General features: G+C 43.0%; 1 protein-coding gene across 1 annotated transcript in view; it reads right to left on the bottom strand.

Annotated features, from left to right (window-relative positions):
* The window catches only part of LOC112400708 (E3 ubiquitin-protein ligase HECW1), a 114,090-nt gene extending 102,891 nt beyond the window's left edge, over positions 1 to 11,199 (bottom strand). The window contains exons 1-4 of the mRNA XM_024746600.1: positions 11,188 to 11,199; positions 10,510 to 10,652; positions 7,412 to 7,512; positions 4,489 to 5,772 (exon numbers count right to left, since the gene is read on the bottom strand). Coding sequence (XP_024602368.1) covers positions 4,489 to 5,772; positions 7,412 to 7,512; positions 10,510 to 10,652; positions 11,188 to 11,199 — 1,540 coding nt within the window. The remainder of the gene's footprint in view (positions 1 to 4,488; positions 5,773 to 7,411; positions 7,513 to 10,509; positions 10,653 to 11,187) is intronic.
* Between the last annotated feature and the right edge of the window lie 10,766 nt (positions 11,200 to 21,965).

Raw genomic sequence — 21,965 nt, 5'->3', positions numbered from 1 at the left:
TTCTTGAGGGCAAGGTGGCATCAGAAAGGGACACAAAAGAAAATGAGCAGAGGCTGAGTTTAGCCCAGGAAAAGAAACAGGCCTTTTGGAGGGAAGGGCAGCATTTATAAGGTCTCATAAAAGTTCAAGGGGTCTGCTGCGCGTCCGGAGCCTGTGCTCCGCAACGGGAGAGGCCACAACAGTGAGAGGCCCGCGTACCGCAAGAAAAAAAAAAAAAAAACAGTTCAAGGGGTCTGTGCAAAATGACAGCTCCTTGTTTGGATAGGTTTCATCGGAGGGCTACCCAGAGGCCATCTTTCAGAGATTTTGGGTTTGGAATGAAACTCTTAGCTGGTGCCTTTCTGAGATGGGGTTAAGGAACTAGTGGGCCAGGAAGGTAACTTCTTGTAGTAGGAAAGCTAGGGGCTGGGGTACAGAGCCAAGGAGCTATGGCATCTTGTGATTGGTCCAGATTATTCTGAGGAAGAATCTGATAAGCCAGGGTGTTCTGGAAGAAGACAAGAGACGAAGGAAGTAGATAAGAGGCGGGAAGACCGAGACAGGAAAACTTGAAACACAGAAGTGGGATAGATGGAAGAAGAAAGACAGACATGGAGAAATTTTAGAAATAAACATATCCACAGAAGGCGCACCCTCAATTATAACAGACACAGCTAATAGTACTCTCAGGCAGACTTATGATGAACTGAACAATGTGGTACAATGCAGTTCCTATTTCATGATGTCCTCAGGTCCTGGTAACACTGCCTGTAGACTGGCCGTGTGGATGGAAGGCCTACAGCACCAGCCGTTTGGGTCACATAATCAGAGGTAATTCCTCTTGATCTCTGGGGAGCTAGAAGGGCCCAGGCCACGAGACAGCTCTCAGCCTGGTAACCCCCCACTAACACTGCCCTGGATTTCTCACAGTAGCCCCTGTTGCCCAGAGGACAAAGGTCAGGCCTTTTCCTTCCTCTGCCCTCCACGGCTCATGCAAATACCAAGTGTTCCATTATTCCTTGGGCCGAAAAGAGAGAAACTATTGAAAAACAGTGGTTAAGATCTTCGTGGGATCTCAAATTTCAAAAATACTCCCCAGAATGTCCATACATGGAAAGGATGCTTATTTCTTCTCACTCTAGATCCACAGAACTGATTTAAAACATAAAGAAATTAGCTAGGAAGGAAGTTAGGTGGATTTAACTTAGCCATTTAATTCCTAGAGCTCACTGGAAAACAAAAACAGGGATGTATTCAGGAACAAAGGGTCCTTTTAAATGTTAAATATGTAACATTATTTCTTGTGCTAACTCTGGTGTGTGACTGAAATTCTTGGGGTCCCTGGAGACTAAGGACAGTCAAGGAAGGTGCCCCTCATGCCAGCACATAGCTCCTTGCAAACTGACTCCTGTTTCAAAGCTGGGCTCTGAATTTAGTGGATACCACACTCATGTTTGTCTTTATATATGTTTAGTGTCAGAAACTAAAAAAACAATGGTACAGTTGTTATGTCACCAGCTGCTGCATTTTTAATTTAGTTTCTTAACAAGAAAGAACAACAACAAACTTACCTCATCATAATTAATTCAACCAGTCAGGTTAATTACTCCTCCAAGCTAGTGGAAACATAATATTGTTGCTTGCCGGAGTTAATGGAGCTGACCCCACCTGCCCGTGAACCCCAAGCAAACGCAATGATATGACTGATGCATCTCAGCCAACGGAATGAAGGGAGCGCACAGAGGAAGCAAGCAATCCTGTTCCGTCAGAGGCCGCGGCTCCACACCATCCCCTTCGCCTCAAACACAAAGCAAGTGTCAGACCTGCTAGACCTTCTGAGAAGGAAACTTATTCTAATTTAAAAGGGAGTCTCGCTGCTCATCTACCTGGCAGAACCCTCACTCCGTGAGGGGCTGGGCGCTTCATACGAATCACCTCATTGAATCTTTCCGATAACCCCTTAGGGTACATTCTACATTTGCACCCATTTTACACGTGAGGCTTGGAGCAGTTAGGTAACTTGGCTAAGGTGTCATGGCTGGGAAGTGGGGGGGACTGAATATAAACCCAGGGGAGCCTGATGGCAGGGCTGAGCTCATAATCATATTATGTTACTTTTTTCATTTGATCGGCAGGTTTTAAAAAACCATTTTATGTTGAGATTGAAAAACAAAGGTTTTTATGGAGGGAAAAGCAGCAAAAAGTAGATAAAGAAGACATCCCCCACGAACTGCTACAGACTCGTCTGCGTGGGCATGTATATAGTACATCTACCTTGGCTAACCTTGGGCAGGAATTTGCAATCTTCAAAGTCACGGTGAGGGGGCAGCAGAGACTCTTACGGGAGAAGAGAGCACACATGCATATAATCAGACACATGTGCTTTCTTGGAGCAGGTGCTCTTGGAAACATGGTGGTCAGCAGGGGACAGATCTGCCACGCCGATCCCATTAGCCCTGGGGATGCACTACCAAGGGAGAGAAGAACTGGCTGGAGAATGTCACATGCCAAGGTATGCACAGCTTTCATGAGATCAACGGTCCTTCCCAGGAATCCTCATGTTGCCCTTGGTAACCACCACAATGAAGCATGTAGGTGCTTCTTAACTTTTTCCGAGTTTACAGTCTGCAAAAAATTCAGGAAGCTAGAAATTTCTTTACAAACACAGATTTCCACTATGGCCCTGAAACACTTTCCTGTCCTTTCAGTTAAGGGGATGGCTTCCTCCTGCTGGACTGTTAGGCCCTCAAAGGCACGGGCAGTGTCTTTTTTTGTAGTTGTTGTTAAACATGCTTTTATATCAATGTATACTGAGTCAATTTTCAATTACCCATGTGTGGACTGTCTCCCAACATGGCGGTCAAAGTATACCCATTGGCTACAACGGGTTGACAAACTCCGAATCCAGCCTTGTTTTTATATGGCTCTGGGCTAAGAATGGTTATTATACTTCTAAAGGTAAAACTGTTTTTAAAAATACCCCTTGGGTGAGAAGAGTTTTTTGATTTTGCCTCTTGACCTACAAAGCCTAAAAGTTTTACTATCTGGCCCTTTACAGAAAAAATTTGCTGAACTTTGGTCTAAACATTGCTGGCAGCTCCGAGTTATGCCGTTGTAGGGGTGTATCCCCCAAACTCCTTGTAATATACTTATTTGTAATTATATTGTAATTATTGAGTTCCTTCCACACAGATCTACTGCTGAACCATCTTCCTGTGTCCAGCACAAAGCATCTGGCTCAGAACGAAGAAGGGACTCAGAACAACCTTGTTAAAGAAAGGAATTGTCCACGCCATTCTCACACTCACGGGTGCCTTTCCATATTGTATGTCACTATGGTTTTCCTCCCTGTGTCTCTTTATTACCAATTTCCTTGGGCTTCTCCTTATCCTACATGCCACTTGCCCTCACCCCTTCTTTCTCTAAAATGTAGAATTGGGCGTTGTTAAGTACTTAAAATTATTTCTTTTAAGCTCGCGTTAGTTCCTGTAAAAGTTTGTAGGTGCCAGGCATTTGTTTAGGTGCTGAGAATTCAAACATAAAGAAGCTATAACTCTGGCCCTTGATGAGCTTGTAGTCTAGAGACAAGTCCAACGCATTTTGTCTGGAGGCTAATCTAAACAAATGAGAACAGCAAAATAGCAGAATCTATATTTTTCTCTTTTAAAACAACTGAATTATTTCCTATTATTATGTGACTTTTAAATGATTTCCCTTGATGTCACTGTCACTTGATTGGAAGGTAGTTCCCAATTCTGGATAAGGAAATGCAAATTAAATTTATATATGATTCCACAGGCATGACTAAGAAGGAAGGTCTTTGGTGAAGACACAGAATACGTTTTGACACTAAAGGGGGCACCTACTGGATTAGAATCCTACTTGAGACAAAGCGATTTACACATTCATGTTATTCTTCCCTTCCAATAGCCAAAATAGCCCCCAGACCCCCAAAACAACACAAAACAAAACCAACAATAACAGAATCGAGGAGACAGAAATCATGACACATACACGTAGGCTATACATATCCATTTGTACACAGGTTAGCTAAACTCTAAAACAGGTAATCTCAATGTTCTTCCAGTTATATTAACTTACTGCGAATCTTCAGTAAGTTTTGGGGATCAGCAGATGCTGACACATTACCCACCTAATGTTGATGATCATTTCCTGCTTATATCATTTGATACTAACCTCGATGCTCTGGTTGTTGTCAAGACTAGAGGGTAATATGTACCCTATAACCAGTGATTAGTCAAAACCAAGATGCACACATACAAGTACACGCTCACGTATCTGGGCAGTGGTGGGGTGTCAGCTACCCACAGTCTGGAATACTGACATACACATACACATGTGCACACATGTACGTACAGGACAGGCACACAGCTGCTGCAACAGCCTCATTTGGGACTGACCCTCTCCCTCTTGTTTTGAAACCATGTTGGCGAGACCTGCGTCCCCCTGGTGGTCCTATTTTCCCTCTGATCGGGTGTGAGGTCTAACCTTCTCTCCGACTGCTCGGCCCTGCCACGGGGGACTCCAGACCTTCCACGGTTCTGGCCACGCTCCCGGTGGCGGCAGCCGACTCGTCTTGCCACCCGGCGCCTTTCGCCGACTCCGGCTCCAGCTCCGGGCTCTGCACCGAGTCGGGCACCGACTCGAAGGCGCTGTTCTCCTCCTCCTCGTCGTCATCCTGGGAGGAGAAGACGGTGCTCTCGGAGATCTTGGCGCTGTCCACGGAGGAGAAGCGGGTGTGGCTGGCGAACCTGCTGCCGTTGTAGCAGGAGGGGCTGTAGCAGGAGGCGCTGTAGCACGAGCTGCTGTAGCACGAGCTGCTGTAGCACGACGTGCTGTAGCACGAGGGGCTGCAGCAGGATGCGTCGCAGCCCTCGCAGCTGTGGTCCCCGCCCTGCCGCGGGCTGGAGTCGCTCTCGCTCCCCGTGCTGGGGAGCGTGTCGCCACCTGGGACAGAGCCGTTGGCCAAGCCCGAGTGGCCCGGGGGCGCCGTGCCTGGAGTGGCCCCCTCGGGGGCCTCTCCATCCTCTTCCGGGGGAGGCGGCTCGGCGGCGACCGTGTCCACCTCGCTGAGCGCCTCCTTCTCCGAGGCATCCTTGAGGGTGGCCTCCTCCTCCGCGCCATCGTCGTCTGCGCTGCCGCCCTGCGCGGAGGGCAGGCTGTGCAGCAGCGTGTGGAGGCGGATGTAGTGGGTCCGAGGCGTCTCGGGCTCCCCGCAGGCGGACGCGATCACCGTCTCCAGCTCGGACACAGGCAGGGAGCACGGCCTGCTTTTCCTCTTCACCGAAGCCCGCAGCTGCAGCCTGTCCTCCTCCTGCCCGCCAGCCCGGCTCTCTGTCGCCGCCTCCTGGGCCACTGGCTCCCCGGGGCTGCCCGGGGCTCGACCGTCCTCCAGTAGCCCGGGTAGGGCCGCCTCCCCACCCAAGTCCAGCCGCTCGGCCAGTTCTTCCGCGCTCAGGGCGGGCTCCGTGTCCTCTGGCCAGGGGGCCAGAAGCTCCCCAGCCGCCTCAGCCCTCCCACAGACCGTGCCATCATCTCCTGCCTCCGTGGTACCTGCGGCGGCCTCAACCGGATTGGCAAGCTCCAGGCTCTCGTTCCCTGCAGGGCCCACCGCGCTGCCCTGGCTCAGCTGCTCTGGCCCTGAGGTCCCCGAGGGCTCTGGTGCATTAGTGCAAGGGGGCTCCCCACGGCTGCTTGCCACCAGGCTATTCACGGGGCTGTCCTGGATTTCTGCAGACTCAGGTTCGGCACTCAGGGAAATCTCCTCATCATCTACAGACAAGAAGAAAATGTCACTGTAGTGTTAGCCTGCTCCGGGGGACTGAGCCGTCCTAGGGATTTCTGCCTTAGGATATCGGATGTAGGGGTTGATGAGGGTTTCCCGTTGGCCAAAGCTCTGCTAAAAATACTGCAAGAATGAGTTCTCCTTATGTTAAGGACGACTTGCAGTCATGATATATTTGAGAATTCTGTTTCAAGGAACTTCATTTTTTGGTTAAAATACCCAAAGCCTAGCATTACCCCAGTTCCAGGCACATAAATGTTTGCTACGTGGAAGACCTCAGAGATGGGGGGCACGGTTTATAGTTCCTTGCTGGCTCCAGGCAGGACTAATTATATTGGTTCAGGGTGTTTACTATGGCTGGGTCCCGCAGGGTGGCAGAATGGGGTTCTTAGGTGACGAGAGAGAAGGAAAGGCCAATGATGGGAGCAACCACAGTCATTCAGTGGCTCAGACTGGAAGGTTTCCAACATACGGAGGTTACTGCAGTGGAGGATAAACCAGGTCTCCATACCAAGCACCCATTCAACGAGTAGCAAGCATGGTTTACCTCTACCTTCCCCCAGTTGCTCTATTGCATCCCTGCCAGATAGGAATTCCCATTTCAAGCCCTAGTGCTATTCACTCATCCAAGAAAAGCAATCTCTCTGGTGCACTATAAAGCTGTCCTTACTGAAGGAAGAGTCAGTTTTATTCTCAGAATGTAGAAAATGCTGGATTTGAAAGGACGAAACAGTCAAGTGTTTTCTTACAATCTGCTTTGTATATTGGGCGTAGAAAAGTGCAACTTTTGTTTGATGAGCGGGCAGTGATAAACTTCAGACCCTGAATTCTCAGAAGCTATATTAGCTTTAATGGCAACCTATAAATGTGGCCCAGGAGGACCAGACAATTCTCAGTGTGATCTACACTGACGGGGGGGCTTGTAGGAGGAAAGCAAGAGGGGAATGAATTAAGAGGCATCTCATCATTCTTATTTGGAGATATGTTTTGGCCTGAAAAACTGAACACGGGATGATTCTCAAGTTTTCTGTCCAACTTACAGTTTCTATTTTTCCTGCGATATTGTAAAAATCCACTGGGTAATCACAGTTCAACACTATGACACGTATCGCATTCATTCACTCACTCATGTATGTAATGATTCAATATCTGTTGAGCAAGTCCTATGTGGATGCTGGGAGTAAAATGATAAATTAGACATGGCTCCATACCCACGTTGGCCTCTTTGTCAATTCCCACTCGAGTGCCTAACCCTCTACCTTTGGATCACCGAATGAAGAGGAGCCTCTCAATCAAGGGGACAGCAGAGACTTCCCTGGTGGTCCACTGGTTAGGACTCTGTGCTTCCACTGCAGGGGGCCCGGGTTTGATCCCTGGTCGGGGAACTAAGATCCCACGAGCCATGTGATGTGGCCAAAAAATAAAAATAGAAAACATAAAAAGGGGGACAGCAACCTGGCTTCCAGAACAGATCACTGGCTTTTAGGCCTCAAATGGAGAAGATGGATAGAGAACCATAAAACCTAGGACATGTCTGGAGAGAACAATGGTTATTGTATTTTGGGGAAAGGAACCATGCCATGACACTCGGCTAGGACAACACATGAAAGTACATGCTGAAAATACCTGGGTGGATGGAGGAAGTGATCTCAAATCGGAATTGCAGCTGTCCACTCACATGATCTGTTGGAAGCCTGCGGCCAAGTGTGTAGCTGACCACCCTGTCCCTAGAAGGAAATAAGCACAGATCTGGTTAATACCTGTCCTCCTAAAGACCACGCAGTGTGCTTTCTGTGTCAGTGGGCGAAGTAGCCAAGCCCAGGGAGGCCCTGCTATTAGGAGGTGGTGATCTGCTCGGGTACATATGAGATGGTCCTAAGGGAACGATGGGAAAGTACATCTGCTCAACAGCGATGAAAACCTTCAAGAAAATCCTTATCGAGTACTCCTAAGCAGGGATCGGGAAACTACAGCCCACGGGCCAAATCTGGCCCATCACTTGTTTTCATAAGGCCATGAGCTTTTTACATTTTTAAATAGTTGGAAAAAAAGCAAAGGAAGAGTAGTATTTTGTGACATGTGAAAATGATACGAAATTCAAATTTCAGTTTCCATAAATAAAAGTTTTATTAGAATGCAACCTTGCTTATTATTAAGTTTACTTCTTGTCTGGGCTGACTTCATGCTACAATGGCAGAGCTGAACAGTTGGGACAGAAACCATATGGCTTATACAGCCTGAAACATTTACTATCTGGCTCCTTATAGAAAGTTTGCCAACCTGTGTTCTAGAGAAAAAAAGAAAAAAAGAAAAGATATGGATATCCTTTGCTTGCTTTTCCTGTGCAGGGTGATATTTTCCAAATATGCCCTTAATAATAGTGTCAGCAGCAGATGCGTGTCTTGCGATATCTATCTATCTATCTATATCTAATATCTATGGAAGGATGCTGTCCTGGTTACCAGAGACCCTGTGGAGCAGTTCAGAAAGGGACCTGCTGCAGAACGGAGCAAAGCAAGACTTGTGGGCTGGGTCCACTGGCCCATGACCTCTGATTACACCAACTCCAGGGTCCCACAGAGAGACTCTGAAACTCCACCCTGGGCTCTGGCACCATTCCTTCTTCCGACTCAAGGCAATTTTTAATTACTAGGAAGACAATTATCCAGGGAGAAATCAACCTGAAACTTTGCTATTATAGTTTCATCAACAATGCAGCTTCAGCAGAGCACATGGTCCCCAACCTTCGCCTAAATAGGAAGCAGGATTACCTTGGGATATTCAGAAATGAACAAATCCACTCTATCCAATAATAACAAAGACATATTCCCAAACCAGTTGTTACTTAGATAATTCTGTATTCACTCCATTTATTCATTTGTGACATTCAAATAAAAAGATAAGTCACTGGCTGCTAGTGTTTTAATGTTTCTTCCTAGAAAGCACCAGCATTATGAAACAACGTATATCCCAGGGATCCACTGACTTAGTATTTCTATTTGGGAAGCCCTGGTTTCATGCTTGGAGTTTCTAGGAAGCCCACTGAATAAAGCATTATATGCAGGGAAAATAGAATGAGCTACAATACTGACATGGGCCTTGGTCAATATTATGAGGTAGGTCTACTAGGACCATAAGAGATCCTGAACCCCAAACCTCGCCGGAATCAGAGGAGGCCTAAAGACCATCAGACAGTGAGACAAAAATTAAATGGATCACGCTTTGCATTTGTTTTCCACGTTTTTCTTTCCTTTGCTTTCCACTCACTTTATCAACAAATATTTTTTGAGCCTCTCCCATGTCAAAAGTGCTTCTGGTGATACACAGCAGGTAGTGCATACCGCTGCCTTTAGATAGCTTACATCCAGCTGGGGGCATGAGGCAGGACCACTACATAAAGTGTAGTGATACATAAAGCGGTGATATTTCCAATGTGAGGCTGAGGCAGGCATGGGTAGAGGACTTGAGGGAGGCAGACAGCCAGGCAGAGAGCTGCGGGCTGCGATGTTACAGGCCAAGGGATTGAGGGAGCTTTCTGAGCTTTATTTTAGAAATTTTTTTTTGGCCGCACAGCACGGCATGGGGGTCTTAGTTCCCCGACCAGGGATGGAACCCACGCCCTCTACAGTGGAAGCGCGTACTCCTAACCACTGGACCGCCCGGAAAGTCCCATGAGCTGCCTTTATTTTAAAAGGCATACAGTTTGCTATTTTAAAAATGAACAGTTTGGAATCATTTAGTCCCTATGTGCCACAGACAGCTTTATGTTCTTTAGGTATATTTTTGTTTGTTTGTTTGAGTGGAAAATGCAAACACCTTGTTTGACACACGACTGTAGCTTCGTAAATGTCAACTCCCTTTGGCTTGAGAATTAACACGTGTCTATGTGCACACAGCTGCACACGCTATCAGGTTCTGATTACATGTCCCTATGATAACTGTGAGTGATTCCAAAGTCCTTCTGAAAATCCAAAGAGCTTTAAATTAAGACCCTTGGAAATTCTGCATAATTTTCCTCATTCCTTTGATATCATTCTAAGTATTGCATTGAGGCATATCTATGACCAGAGAGTTAGTGTTTTCAAACATAGTTGCCATTACCTATGGAAATACATATTACGTACAAGGATTTTATCTGGTCAGAGTTTAATGAGAACCCTGAATGGACACGAATGTAGAAGATACAAAACACAGAAACATATTCTCATATACAACTGAACTATGCAAGCAACGTAACTGTGGCTGCACCATAAGGATTCACGCTTTTAAATTTCATACATATTATCTAGCATTTTCTATAAATACTAGTGTTTTCTAAGGCACTCTGGTCTAGTAACCCAGCATTTCATCTTGTTATGGAAATGTCACAAATGATTAAATCCTACACACAAGACAGGCATATGAATGAAATGTTATCCTTTGTAGTAAAACAAATTTTAATTTCTATCTGTACAGAAAAAATGCTGCATTAAGGGCTTCTTTCACTATAGTGTCTTAGGAATTTTTACTCGCTTGCATAAGTAACCAGTGGTACGCAAACTAGGGGGAAGAGAAGGGTCTGTTTAATTAAATGTTGTAGCTCAACAACATAATTAATGGGAGAAGCCAAGGAAATACAGCACCACCTTTTCAGTTCAAGTCTCTATGAGACTGTATTGTTGCCTCCCTTGGGCCTGGCCTGCTGGCTGTTGCCTAGTGATACTGAGCTCTTGGTCAAGGTTTACCCTATGGCATGTCTTTCCAGGAGTCTCTGAACGGGCATCGACAGCTTTCCCAAGAAGCGCTTGATGATGGGGCGGCTCTTGGCAAACTTGTCCTTCACCTCAATTTCCAGCACATCAGTGGGCAAGGACACAAAGCTGAATTGCTGCAATGAAAAAACATGTGGCATCAAATAATTGCAAGGTGAGAGAGCTGGTCAGTCCCCAGTCCATCTGCTTTGAATGATGTCATGTCAAACACCCCAGCAGCAATATCTCTATCTATCTATCTAACTGTCTATCTATCTATCTATCTCAACCTATCTCTATCTATCTATCTCAAGGTTTTAGAAATGCTGCGAACCCTGTTTATTCAATAAATGAATAATGTCTTCTCAGTGCTTAAAAATAAGGTCCTTTTTTTTTTTGGCCACTTGGCTTGCAGGATCTTAGTTCCCTGACCAGGGATCGAACCCGTGCCCCCTGCAGTGGAAGTGTGGAGTTCTAACCACTGGACTGCCAGGGAATTCCCTAAAAATAAGGTTATTCTTGGAGATTCAAATAATAAAATCAACTCACTTTAAAGGGAAAGAATGCTACCCAGGCCTCACCATACTTGACTGAAGGTATCAACCTACTTAAAGAAAGAACAAGCAAAGCTCACCTATAATTAAGGAAATGCTCAAATCAACAATGCAATACCTTTTTCTTCATGATTATAATGGCAGAGATTTTTAAAAGTTTGATCATACACCGCCTTCTGGAAAGTGGGAAGGGACACGAACTCTCACACTGTATTGATGGAAATGCAAATTGATCGGACCCTTGGGAAGGGAATTGGTAATATTTTTTGGCATTTAAACTACAAACTCCCTTCAACCCAGAATTCTACTTCTAGGAATTTCCTCTCTGGATTAACTTGTACAAGTGTGCAAAATACATATCTTTTATAAGGATGTTCAACAGAGCGTTATGAACAATTACAAAAGGCTGGAAAGATTTAAAATACGCCCACCAACAGGAAACCAGCTAAATGAAGGATGGTAAGTTTTTGAAACAGAGAACTCTGCTGCCATTCAAAAGAAATAGGTAAATAAATATGTTCTGACATGAAATAATACCTGACAAATTAAGTGAAAAAAGGCAAGATGTAGAAAAACGTGAAGAGTGGGATTCCGTTTGTATTTTGAGTTGCAGAGAAAATGCCTGGAGGGTACAATCCAAACTGAACTTGAGGATGTGGGCTCATGGTGGGGTTGGTGGGGAGAGAAAGCAGATCTTTTTCCTTCTGTTGTAAACTGTTCATTTTTTAAATAGCATACTGTAGGGCTTTGAAAATAAAGGCGACGACAATTAAAGGCAGACTGTTATCATCAGAAGTTGGCTTGGCTATCAGTAAGTGTAGAAAAGGAGAGAGAGGAAAATATTTTCATTGCCCAGCTCAGGCTCTCTGGGAGGGGGGAGTTGATTAAAAGTTATAGCACCCTTAATTGAGGGTTGTGAAACAGCTAAAATATATAACGACTTTCTTTTATTCTGATTAATTCCTAACAGCATTCTTTTCACCTTAGTTGATTTCTAATTTCAGAGGTTAAATATGTCAGGCATACCAATGTTAATATCCCCTCCGTACCAGTCAGTATGGGCTGGGGTATGCTGCAGTAACCACCCAATTCCACATCTCAGTGACTTATGGTAGCAAAGTTTTTTCCTTGCTCACACTGTCATTGTGGGCCGGCAGAGGGCGCTGCTCATTAGTCACTCAGGGAGCCAGACTGACGGAGCAGACACACTCTCTAACACTGCCAGCCACGGTGACAGCAGGAGAGAGAACTGTGGAGGGTTTTCCTCCTGCAAAAAAGTATTCACGTTCAAACCCAAGTCTTCGTCACAACTAGACACACACCCCTGCCACCCCTCGGGAATAGGAAGTATGATCCTACCGTATGTCTGGGATATAGAGAACAGAAATATTTGGCAAACAGCAATAATGGCTTCCACACCCTCCCTCCATATGGCGCTTCTAGTTTCCATCACAAATTAGTTTTACTTAACAACCATATATTTCCTAAGAACCAATCATTTTTGGTACTGACAAAACTGAATTTACGGGTATGCTAAGCTTGAGGATCAAACCCAGGAATCGGTTTGATTCTCCTCTAAGGAGGCCTGTGAGCATCCAGGCTCCCAACTACCTTGGGTCCCAAACTTCCATTTCTTCTGCCTAGTAATTCCATTCTGAAGTGTACTATAATGGATCTCCTAACCTAAAAGCTCAACCATAGGCTAGGCACATTGTAGTATATGTATATGACAGAATACTTTATAATTTTCTAAATTACAATAATTTATATCATGATTGTGCCTAAAGATGCAATTACAATTCTAACACATTAAATGACAATAAGATAGAAAATGCTGATTTTCCAACGCTAAGCGACAAGAGCAAGGAGCAGGTAGCTCGTGATCACAGTAATGTGAATGAAATGAATAGAAAAAAGACTGGAAAGAATTACAACAAATTTCAACAGCAGTTCCTTTACCAAGTAAGATTATGTCCCCCACCCCTTTCTTTCTGTGATGAACATGTATTATTTTTATAATGAAAAACGTAACCACCTTTAGTAAAACGAGTATTTCTGGCACTAGCAGCCTGCATGGGACACGAATGTCAGCTTACTAAGACGTTCTCTGAAACTTGGTGGTAAATCCTGAGCTCTTTTCCTCCCTCCACAAAGACTTCCTTCGCAGCCTCTCTTCACAAATCCACCCCTTCATGGCTGGCATCAACCCCTCCCCACCAGGCCCTTACTTCCATGCCATGGTTACTGGAGTCCAGGTAAACTTCCAGCTAGGTCGGGTTCTTCTTTTTTAAAAAAATTTTTATTGGAGTATAGTTGACTTACAATGATGTGTTAGTTTCAGGTGTACAGCAAAGTGAATCAGTTATACATATATATATATATACGTCCATTCTCTTTCAGATTCTTTTCCCATATAGGTTACTACAGAACTTGAGTAGAGTTCCCTGTGCTATACAGGTCAGGTTCTTTTAAGAACCAGTGAGCAGCTCGAAAAATATAAAAGTCTGCCTATTCCTGAGCAGGCTATTTGCACCCGTGAGTCTGAAGCCAGGGTGATGAATTTTGTCTGGCTGCTGACCTCGCTCTTACTTTGAGCCCCTGAAGAACTTGAGGAGTGAGGTGGACTTGGCTTTTTTCCCTAGATCTGCACATCTAAGTTCTTGACTTTCTCATGCATGATCTCACTGAACCTCAGCATCTTCAACTGTAGACTAGGAAAAGAAGGTTCATGGTAAGATTAAACTGCATCTTTTCCTCTCCATTCCTGGTCTATCCAGATTCTACCTGCCCCATCCTCTAATATTTCCTTCTCCTTTTGACTCTTTAATTATTGGACTTCTTTCAAATCTACGACCTTATTTCAGCTGGTCCTTAACAACCAGTAAGTCTATACAAGTGATTGTAGTATCCGTAAACCAGGTTCAAATGCCTAGTGCACAGACAAAAGCTACAGTTCTCCTACTACTAATGCCCACTCTGTCTTTCCATCCAGGGAAATGGCCTGGTTAACGGTCAAAAGAAAAATCTGTGAACTATGTCTGCAAAGGATTAAAAAAATAGATGCATTATTGATCCAAGCCCCCGCTCTTTGTGGAATTCTGTCACCTTGCATCCTAGCTCATCTGTGAAAGAAACCAATGTGGCAAATGACAAAGCCAATCCTGGATCCTTAGGGATTGGAAGTCCGGCTGGTCATTTCCCACATCATCCTCCTTGAGGATGCTTGAGAGCTTCTAAGGGTAACTGTACTCCATGCTTGGACCAATCAATCAATAAATGGCTCCCTATCTCTGCATAAGTCATGAAACTATCCTAGATAAAGGAACCCCTGGTGTCTTGAGGGTCAGAGAGTAAAGTTCCATAAGTCACCTTTCCATTAGAACATCAAATTCGGAATTCTCTTTCTTGGCTGCACTCGAGGAACCAACTGTCAGACCTCTTATAATTGGCAACAATGGCAGGAAGAAAGCAGTACGAGGCCCAATGCCGGGGCATGAGCTGGAATGACACATACAGTATTCTTACAGCATCAATCCTCCTTTTGGTTTTGTTTCAGCACCAGGTTGTGGGACTCTTACTTTTGCTTTGGGCCATTGGTACTTAGCCCTGGCTCCCATTAGAATCATCTGGGGAGCTTTAACAAAAATACCCATTACTGGATCCCATCCTTGACTAATTAAATTAGATCCCCTTGGGGGTAGAGCTGGGTGCTGGTAGTGTTTCTAGCTTCCCAGATTACTCTACCATGCCACCAGAGTGGAGAATCACAGTTCCCACAATAATAATCCATTCTAACGTAGAATAATCTCATTGTTATAAAAATATTTCTTAGATCAAATCTAAATCTTCCTCTGTGGCCTGAATATTTAGCCCAGTGGTTCATAACATATTCTTCAAATCCCAGCTTAGTAGTACTATTAAATTTAATAATATTTATTTTTTAATAATAATATTTAGTTTTTTGGTCTTGGCATTCTTATTAATAGCAGTAGACGGTAGTGGGCCTCTATCCAATACATGCCAGTAATACCCTTCTAGTTGTGATGACCAAAAATGACTCCAATCATTGCTCAATGTCTCCTGGGGGCAAAACTGCCCTTGTTGAGAACCACCGATGTAGGCCTACCTTCTTCAGTTTTCCAGAGAGATGTTAGACTAGTGTTGCAATATATGGGGGTATCTTGGTTTATCTTATTTTGGTTTGCATTGTTACTCAGTAGGCCACTTACAGAAATAAGATGCTTTATTTATTTATTATATTGTATCTTGCTTCAGAAAAGACACGGGGTAGATCTTCTATAAACAGAATTTCCGTAAACTGAACTTACTGAAATAAAAACAAAGTAGAGAACCAAAAGAAATATTAAATTAGGAATTATGTTAAACTATAGCAGCAGTTCCATAATGGGCAAGGCTCAGCCTGATGGACAGGTACAGAGAAGGGGTGGCGATGGTGGTGGGGAGAAGGCTAATGAACAGGTAGAGACAACTTCCCAGAGGAGGCGATGCCTTAACTAAGTCATGACAGTTAAGCAGGCATCAGCTGGATGAAGAAGGTGTGGGAGGAACATTCCAGGGAGAGAGGACACTATTGGCAAAAGGCTGAAGTTCACAGAATGCACGGGTCCCTTTGGGAAATGTGGGTGCCTCACTGTGTCTGGATCATAGAAGGGGTCAACTTATGAGAGGAAACTGGATAGATAAGCAGGATCCAGCTCACAAACACCTTCCTGGACAGAGCCTAGACTTATCCCAAAGGCATCTGGGACCAATGGAACTGAATTATGCAAATGACACACTCAGATGTGCATTTCAGAAAAGTCACTGTAGTAGTGCTGAGGAGGTGTCCATAGATGGTCAGGCCAGGAGGGAGACAGACCAGGTGAAACAACGGAGAAGTGAGGAGGAAGCCTGGCAGGGAAGGAGGAAAGGGGTGGCAGATTTGTGGACTGGCTAAATGTCAGTGAGAGCCACGGCATGTGGGAGAGGAAGAGACCTCAAGTTCCCAAGGCTGGATTTGCAAGACTGAGGGCATGTGGGAGGATTAATAGCTAGAAGAGAGGGGATGAGTGATTGAATATCCCAAAGCAATGAAGGTACAGAATGATGGAAACAGGGGTTGGTTATGGAAGGATATTAGGTTGTAAAGAGACAGCTGGGGAGCTTGTGATGTTTTCACATGATCGAAGGTGTAAGCATTGGAATGGATGGCTGGTGATAAATGGAAGTAAAGGTCAATGGGATCGAGGATGTTAAGGAAATTAGGTCATTCATGTGGACTCTGTGATCATCCAGGAGAATGGTTGGTCTTGGGTAGAAAGGGAAGACGGTGCCACAGGTAGAAAGGATAAGTTGTAGCCGAGTAACTAATGGGACCCATTAGTGCCTTGATGTAGCCAAAACAATAAGGACATCAGTGTGAGAGGGGACACTATAATCAAACATGAAGAAATATTTGTGGGAAGTTTCAGAGAAATGTTCAACATGATTTGGAAAGTATTTTCAGAATTTAGGGGCAGGTATGATAAAAGATGATCCCAGTCTGAGAGAGCAGAAGTGCAGTTGATTCATTTATGTCCACTCATAAACTTCCGGAAGTCGGGAAAGGTTGAGACGGGAAAAGTGGTAGGGATGGTTGACTTGTTTTGGGTCATGTTACATTTGAAGAGGTAGGAGGATGTTGAGGAGTAAGGCAGGAATACCAACGCGAAGCCAAGACGGAGGAGTGGTCCTAACTGTTGTGTGAAATAGGTCATGATATGCAGTTAGAGGGGCATCTAGTTTTGCCTCTCTTCTCTTGCAGACATAAGGGGAAAATAAAACACCAACTCCATTCACAAGAGGCTGCCTGGTGCGATTCAGCCAACACCATTATTCATTACTAATGAAAGTTAAATGGACTAGGCTTAGCGCTTCCTGTGCAAAGGTTCTCCAAGGAGAAGGAGAGTAGGAAGGAAGTAAACGGAGCATGCAAACTGCAGCTACTCTTCCTTAGAACCTTGCATGGTATGTGACTTTCAATTCAGGTGGCACTATTCATTGAGCTTAAAAATGATACTCAAAAATAGTGCTGCCTAAAGTCAAGGATAACAAAAGAAAACAACTTCACTAGCAGAGCAATCATTGAGTCAGGAGCAATGCTTTTCTCTCACTAGCAATGTCACAGCGTTTTATATTAAGAGGTGATGCTCTTGGACTCTGGGCATAGGAGACCTACCCCTCCAAGCAGTGTGTAGCCTGACTCTACCCCAGGAAGGACATGCCAGAATCTTGTTGAGATGTGAGCCTTGTATCTGCAGAGAATCTAACTGCTTTGAATAATAAAGGCTGCTCTTACAAATCTGTGGTATATGGAACGTTTACATTTCTTCTTATGCATAAGAACAAGGGAACTGGTCTTGACTGGGCCTCCACCATCTCCATATCAGGCACTGAGAAAACTCAGCCACAGAAAAGAATATTATTAATTTTATTTGCAGGCACTGCTGTGGCAAAATTAGGCCAAGATTTAGTCTTGGCAGAGTGGGAAGCAAGGTCTGCAAGTGTGTGCTTGTAAATATGTAATGTTATATACTTTTATACTATATATAAAATATATCAAATACAAAAGTATGTATTATACTTACATGCATTCTATCTATATCTGTATCTATATCCATATTCTTAACCACAGGTGTCCCTAACCCCCAGGCCACATACCAATACCGGTCTGTGGCCTGTTAGGAACTGGGCTGCACAGTAGGAGGTGAGCAGCAGGTGAGTGAGTGAAGCTTCATCTGTATTTACAGCCGCTCCCCATCGCTCGCATTACCGCCTGAGCTCCGCCTTCTGCCAGCATTACGGCGAGTTGTATAATTATTTCATTATATATTACAATGTAATAATAATAGAAATAAAGTACACAATAAATGTAATGTGCTTGAATCATCCCGAAACCACGCCCCTCCCTCCCCGGTCCATGGGAAAATTGTGTTCCACGAAACCAATCCATGGTGTCAAAAAGGATGGGGACCACATCTACATGTCTAAGTCTTTTGCTTCTGAAGATGATTCATTTCAATGCCTATAAAAAAGGAATAGGATTAGATTACTAGATTGAAAACCAAGAAGACCAAAATTTGCTGTGTGATCGTAAGCCACTTAATCAACCTTTCTATGTCTACTTTATAGTACCCCTAACAGAGAAGAAGCACCGTCTGCACAGGCTTTGTGGGTAAATTGTCATCTTCACTGTGCAGTTCCTCAAATGCATACCTTGGTCATCCCTGCATGTTCTTTGTACCTTTAGGAGCCTATATTGAATCAGTCATTGAATCTAAACTCTCTAGAGTCTGTTCTCTCCTCCCCACTTCTGCTGCCGCTGGCCAATGTCATTCCCTGCCCGTGGAATAACCTCTTAACTGGTCTCCCAGTCTTCAGCTTCTCTCTTACAGTGGCCAGTAAAGTTATGTCTCTGAAACACAGATCTGGTCCTTTCGTTCTCTTGCAGAATAACTTCCCTTGATTTTTTTCTCACTCACGGGATGAAATCCAAATTTCCCAATGACGTGTTTGGTTCCTGCCAATCTTTCCACCTTCACTTATTATACTCATTCCCTGGCAACCTCATTTTCTTTCACACATTTCCACAGACTTACTATTTTCCTAGAAGGTGTTCTTTCCCAACTTCCTGGCCATGCCAAACTCCTACTCATCCTTTAAACACCCATTCAAATAAAATTTCTTCTGTGAAGCCTTTTCTGACTTTGGGAACCACCAACAGAGACAGCTGTTTTTTCTTCTGCTTCCATATCTCCTCTATAGTTTTTATCATGTTATTTATTTTCTTGTGGTTAATAAGGATGCACACAGAAATGTGTAATTTGAATATGGAAATGAACATGGACAAGAGAGGGAATCAGTGACTGGCTACTCCTGGAGGTATTTCCACCAGAAGTCACATATTGATGCTGCAAAAGTGGAATATAATACAAGCTTGTGTGTAATCTAAAATGCAGTCTCTATGAATGCTAGATTGCAACTTCAGTGCCCAAGCCATTTTAGCTATTGTTCCGGCAGAAAATCTAAGTACTAGATTTTAATAGAAATAGAAAATATGAACAGACCAATCAAAAATACTGAAATTAAAATAGTGATTAAAAAACTCCCAACAAACAAAAGTACAAGACCAGATGCCTTCACAGGCGAATTCTATCAAACATTTAGAGAAGAGTTAACACCTATCCTTCTGAAACTATTCCAAAAAATTGCAGAGGAAGGAGTAGTCCCAAACTCATTCTATGAGGCTGCCATCATCCTGATACCAAAGCCAAAGATACCACAAAACAAAAGAAAAAGAAAATTACATGCCAATATCACTGATGAACGTAGACACAAAAATCCTCAACAAAATACCAGCAAACTGAATCCAGCAATATATTAAAAGAATCATACACCATGATCAGTTGGGATTCATCCCCGGGATACAAGGATTTTTCAATATCCACAAATCAATCAGTGTGATACACCACATTAACAAATTGAAGAATGAAAACCATATGATCATCTCAATAGATACAGAAAAAAGCTTTTGACAAAATTCAACACCATTTATGACAAAAACTCTCCAGAAAGTGGGCATAGAGGGAACATATCTCAATATAATAAAGGCCATACATGACAAACCCACTGCTAACACCATATTCAACAGTGAAAAGCTGAAAGCATTTACCCTAAGATCAGCAACAAGACAAGGATGTCCACTACTGCTACTTTTAGTCAACATAGGTTTGGAAGTCCTAGCCCCAGGAATCAGAGAAGAAAAAGAAATAAAAGGAATCCAAACTGCAAATGAAGAAGTAAAACTGTCACCGTTTGCAGATAACATGATACTATATGTAGAAAATCCTAAAGATGCTACCAGAAAACTACTAGTGCTCATTAATGAATTTGGTAAAGCTGTAGAACGCAAAATTAATACATAGAAATCTGTTGTATTTCCATACACTAACAATGAAAGACCAGAAAGAGAAATTAAGGAAACAATCCCATTTACCATTGCATCAAAAAGAATAAAATACATAGGAATAAACCTACCTAAGGAGGCAAAAGACCTGTTCTATAAGGCACTGATGAAAGAAATCAAAGATAAAACAAGCAGGTGGAGACATATACCATGTTCTTGGATTGGAAGAATCACTATTGTCAAAATGACTTTACTACCCAAGGCAATCTACAGATTCAATGCAATCCCTGTCAAATTACCAACAGCAATTTTTTTTTCAGATCTAGAACAAAAAATCTTAAAATTTGTATGGAAACACAAAAGAATTCAAATGCCAAAGCAACCTTGAGAAAGAAAAATGGAGCTGGAGGAATCAGGCTCCCTGACTTCAGACTATACTATAAAGCTACGTAATCAAAACAGCATGATACCGGCACAAAGGCAGACTTATAGATCAATGGAACAGGATAGAAAGCCCAGAGATAAACCCATGCACATATGGTCAATCAATTTATGACAAAGGAGGCAAGAATATACAATGGAGAAAAGACAGTCTCTTCAATAAGTGGTGCTGGGAAAACTGGACAGCCACATGTAAAAGAATGAAACTAGAACATTTTCTAACACCACACACAAAAATAAACTCAAAATGCATTAAAGACCTAAATGTAAGACCAGATACTATAAAACTCTTAGGGGAAAACATAGGCAAAACATTGGATCCACCTCCTAGAGTAATGGAAATAAAAACAAAAATAAACAAATGGGAGCTAACTAAACTTAAAAGCAAAGGAAACCATAAACAAAACAAAAAGACAACCCACAGAATGGGAGAAAATATTTGCAAGTGATATGACCAACAAGGGAGTAATCTCTAAAATATACAGACAGCTCATGCAGCTCAATATCAAAAAAGACAAAAAACAAAAAGCAAAAAAACAAACAACCCATCAAAAAATGGGCAGGAGATCTAAGTAGACATTTCTCCAAAGAAGACATACAGATGGCCAAAAAGCACATGAAAAGATGCTCAACATTGCTAATTATTAGAGAAATGCAAACCAAAACACACTGAGTTATCACCTCACACTGGGCAGAATGGCCATCATCAAAAAGTCTACAAATAGTAAATGCTGGAGAGGGTGTGGAGAAAAAGGAACCCTCCCTCCTGTTGGTGGGAATGTAAATTGGTACAACCATTATGGAGAATAGTATGGAGGTTCCTTAAAAAACTATAAGTAGAGCTACCATATGATCCTGCAATCCCCCTCCTGGGCATATATCTAGAGAAAACCATAATTCGGAAAGATACATGCAGCCCAATGTTCATAGCAGCACTATTTACAATAGCCGAGACATGGAAGCAACCTAAATGTCCATCGATAGGTGAATGGATAAAGAAGATGTGGCAATTTTATACAATGGAATATTATTTAGGCATAGAAAAGAAGGAAATAATGCCATTTGCAGCAACATGGATGTACCTAGAGATTATCCTACTAAGTTAAGTAAGCCAGATATGGAAAGACAAATATCATATGATATCGCTTATATGTGAAATCTAAAATAAAATTGATCCAAATGAACTTATATACAAAACAGAAATAGACCCACAGATATAGAAAACAAATTTATGGTTACCAAAGGAGAAAGGTGAAGGGGGATAAATTAAGAGTTTGTGATTAACCTATACACACTACTATATATAAAATAGGTAACCAACAAGGACCTACTATGTAGCACAGGGAGCTATACTCAATATTTTTTAATAACCTACAAGGGAAAAAAATCTGAAAAAAAATATGTATGTATGTATAACTGAATCACTTTGCTGTACGTCTGAAACTAACACAACACTGCAAATCACCTATACTTCAATTTTAAAAAATGTTATTGCATACTTTAAAAAAAAA

Source organism: Neophocaena asiaeorientalis, unplaced genomic scaffold (assembly GCF_003031525.2).
Source record: "Neophocaena asiaeorientalis asiaeorientalis breed wild unplaced genomic scaffold, Neophocaena_asiaeorientalis_V1.1 scaffold68, whole genome shotgun sequence".
Classification (NCBI taxonomy): Eukaryota; Metazoa; Chordata; class Mammalia; order Artiodactyla; family Phocoenidae; genus Neophocaena; species Neophocaena asiaeorientalis.
This window is presented reverse-complemented; position numbering and strand designations above follow the sequence as displayed.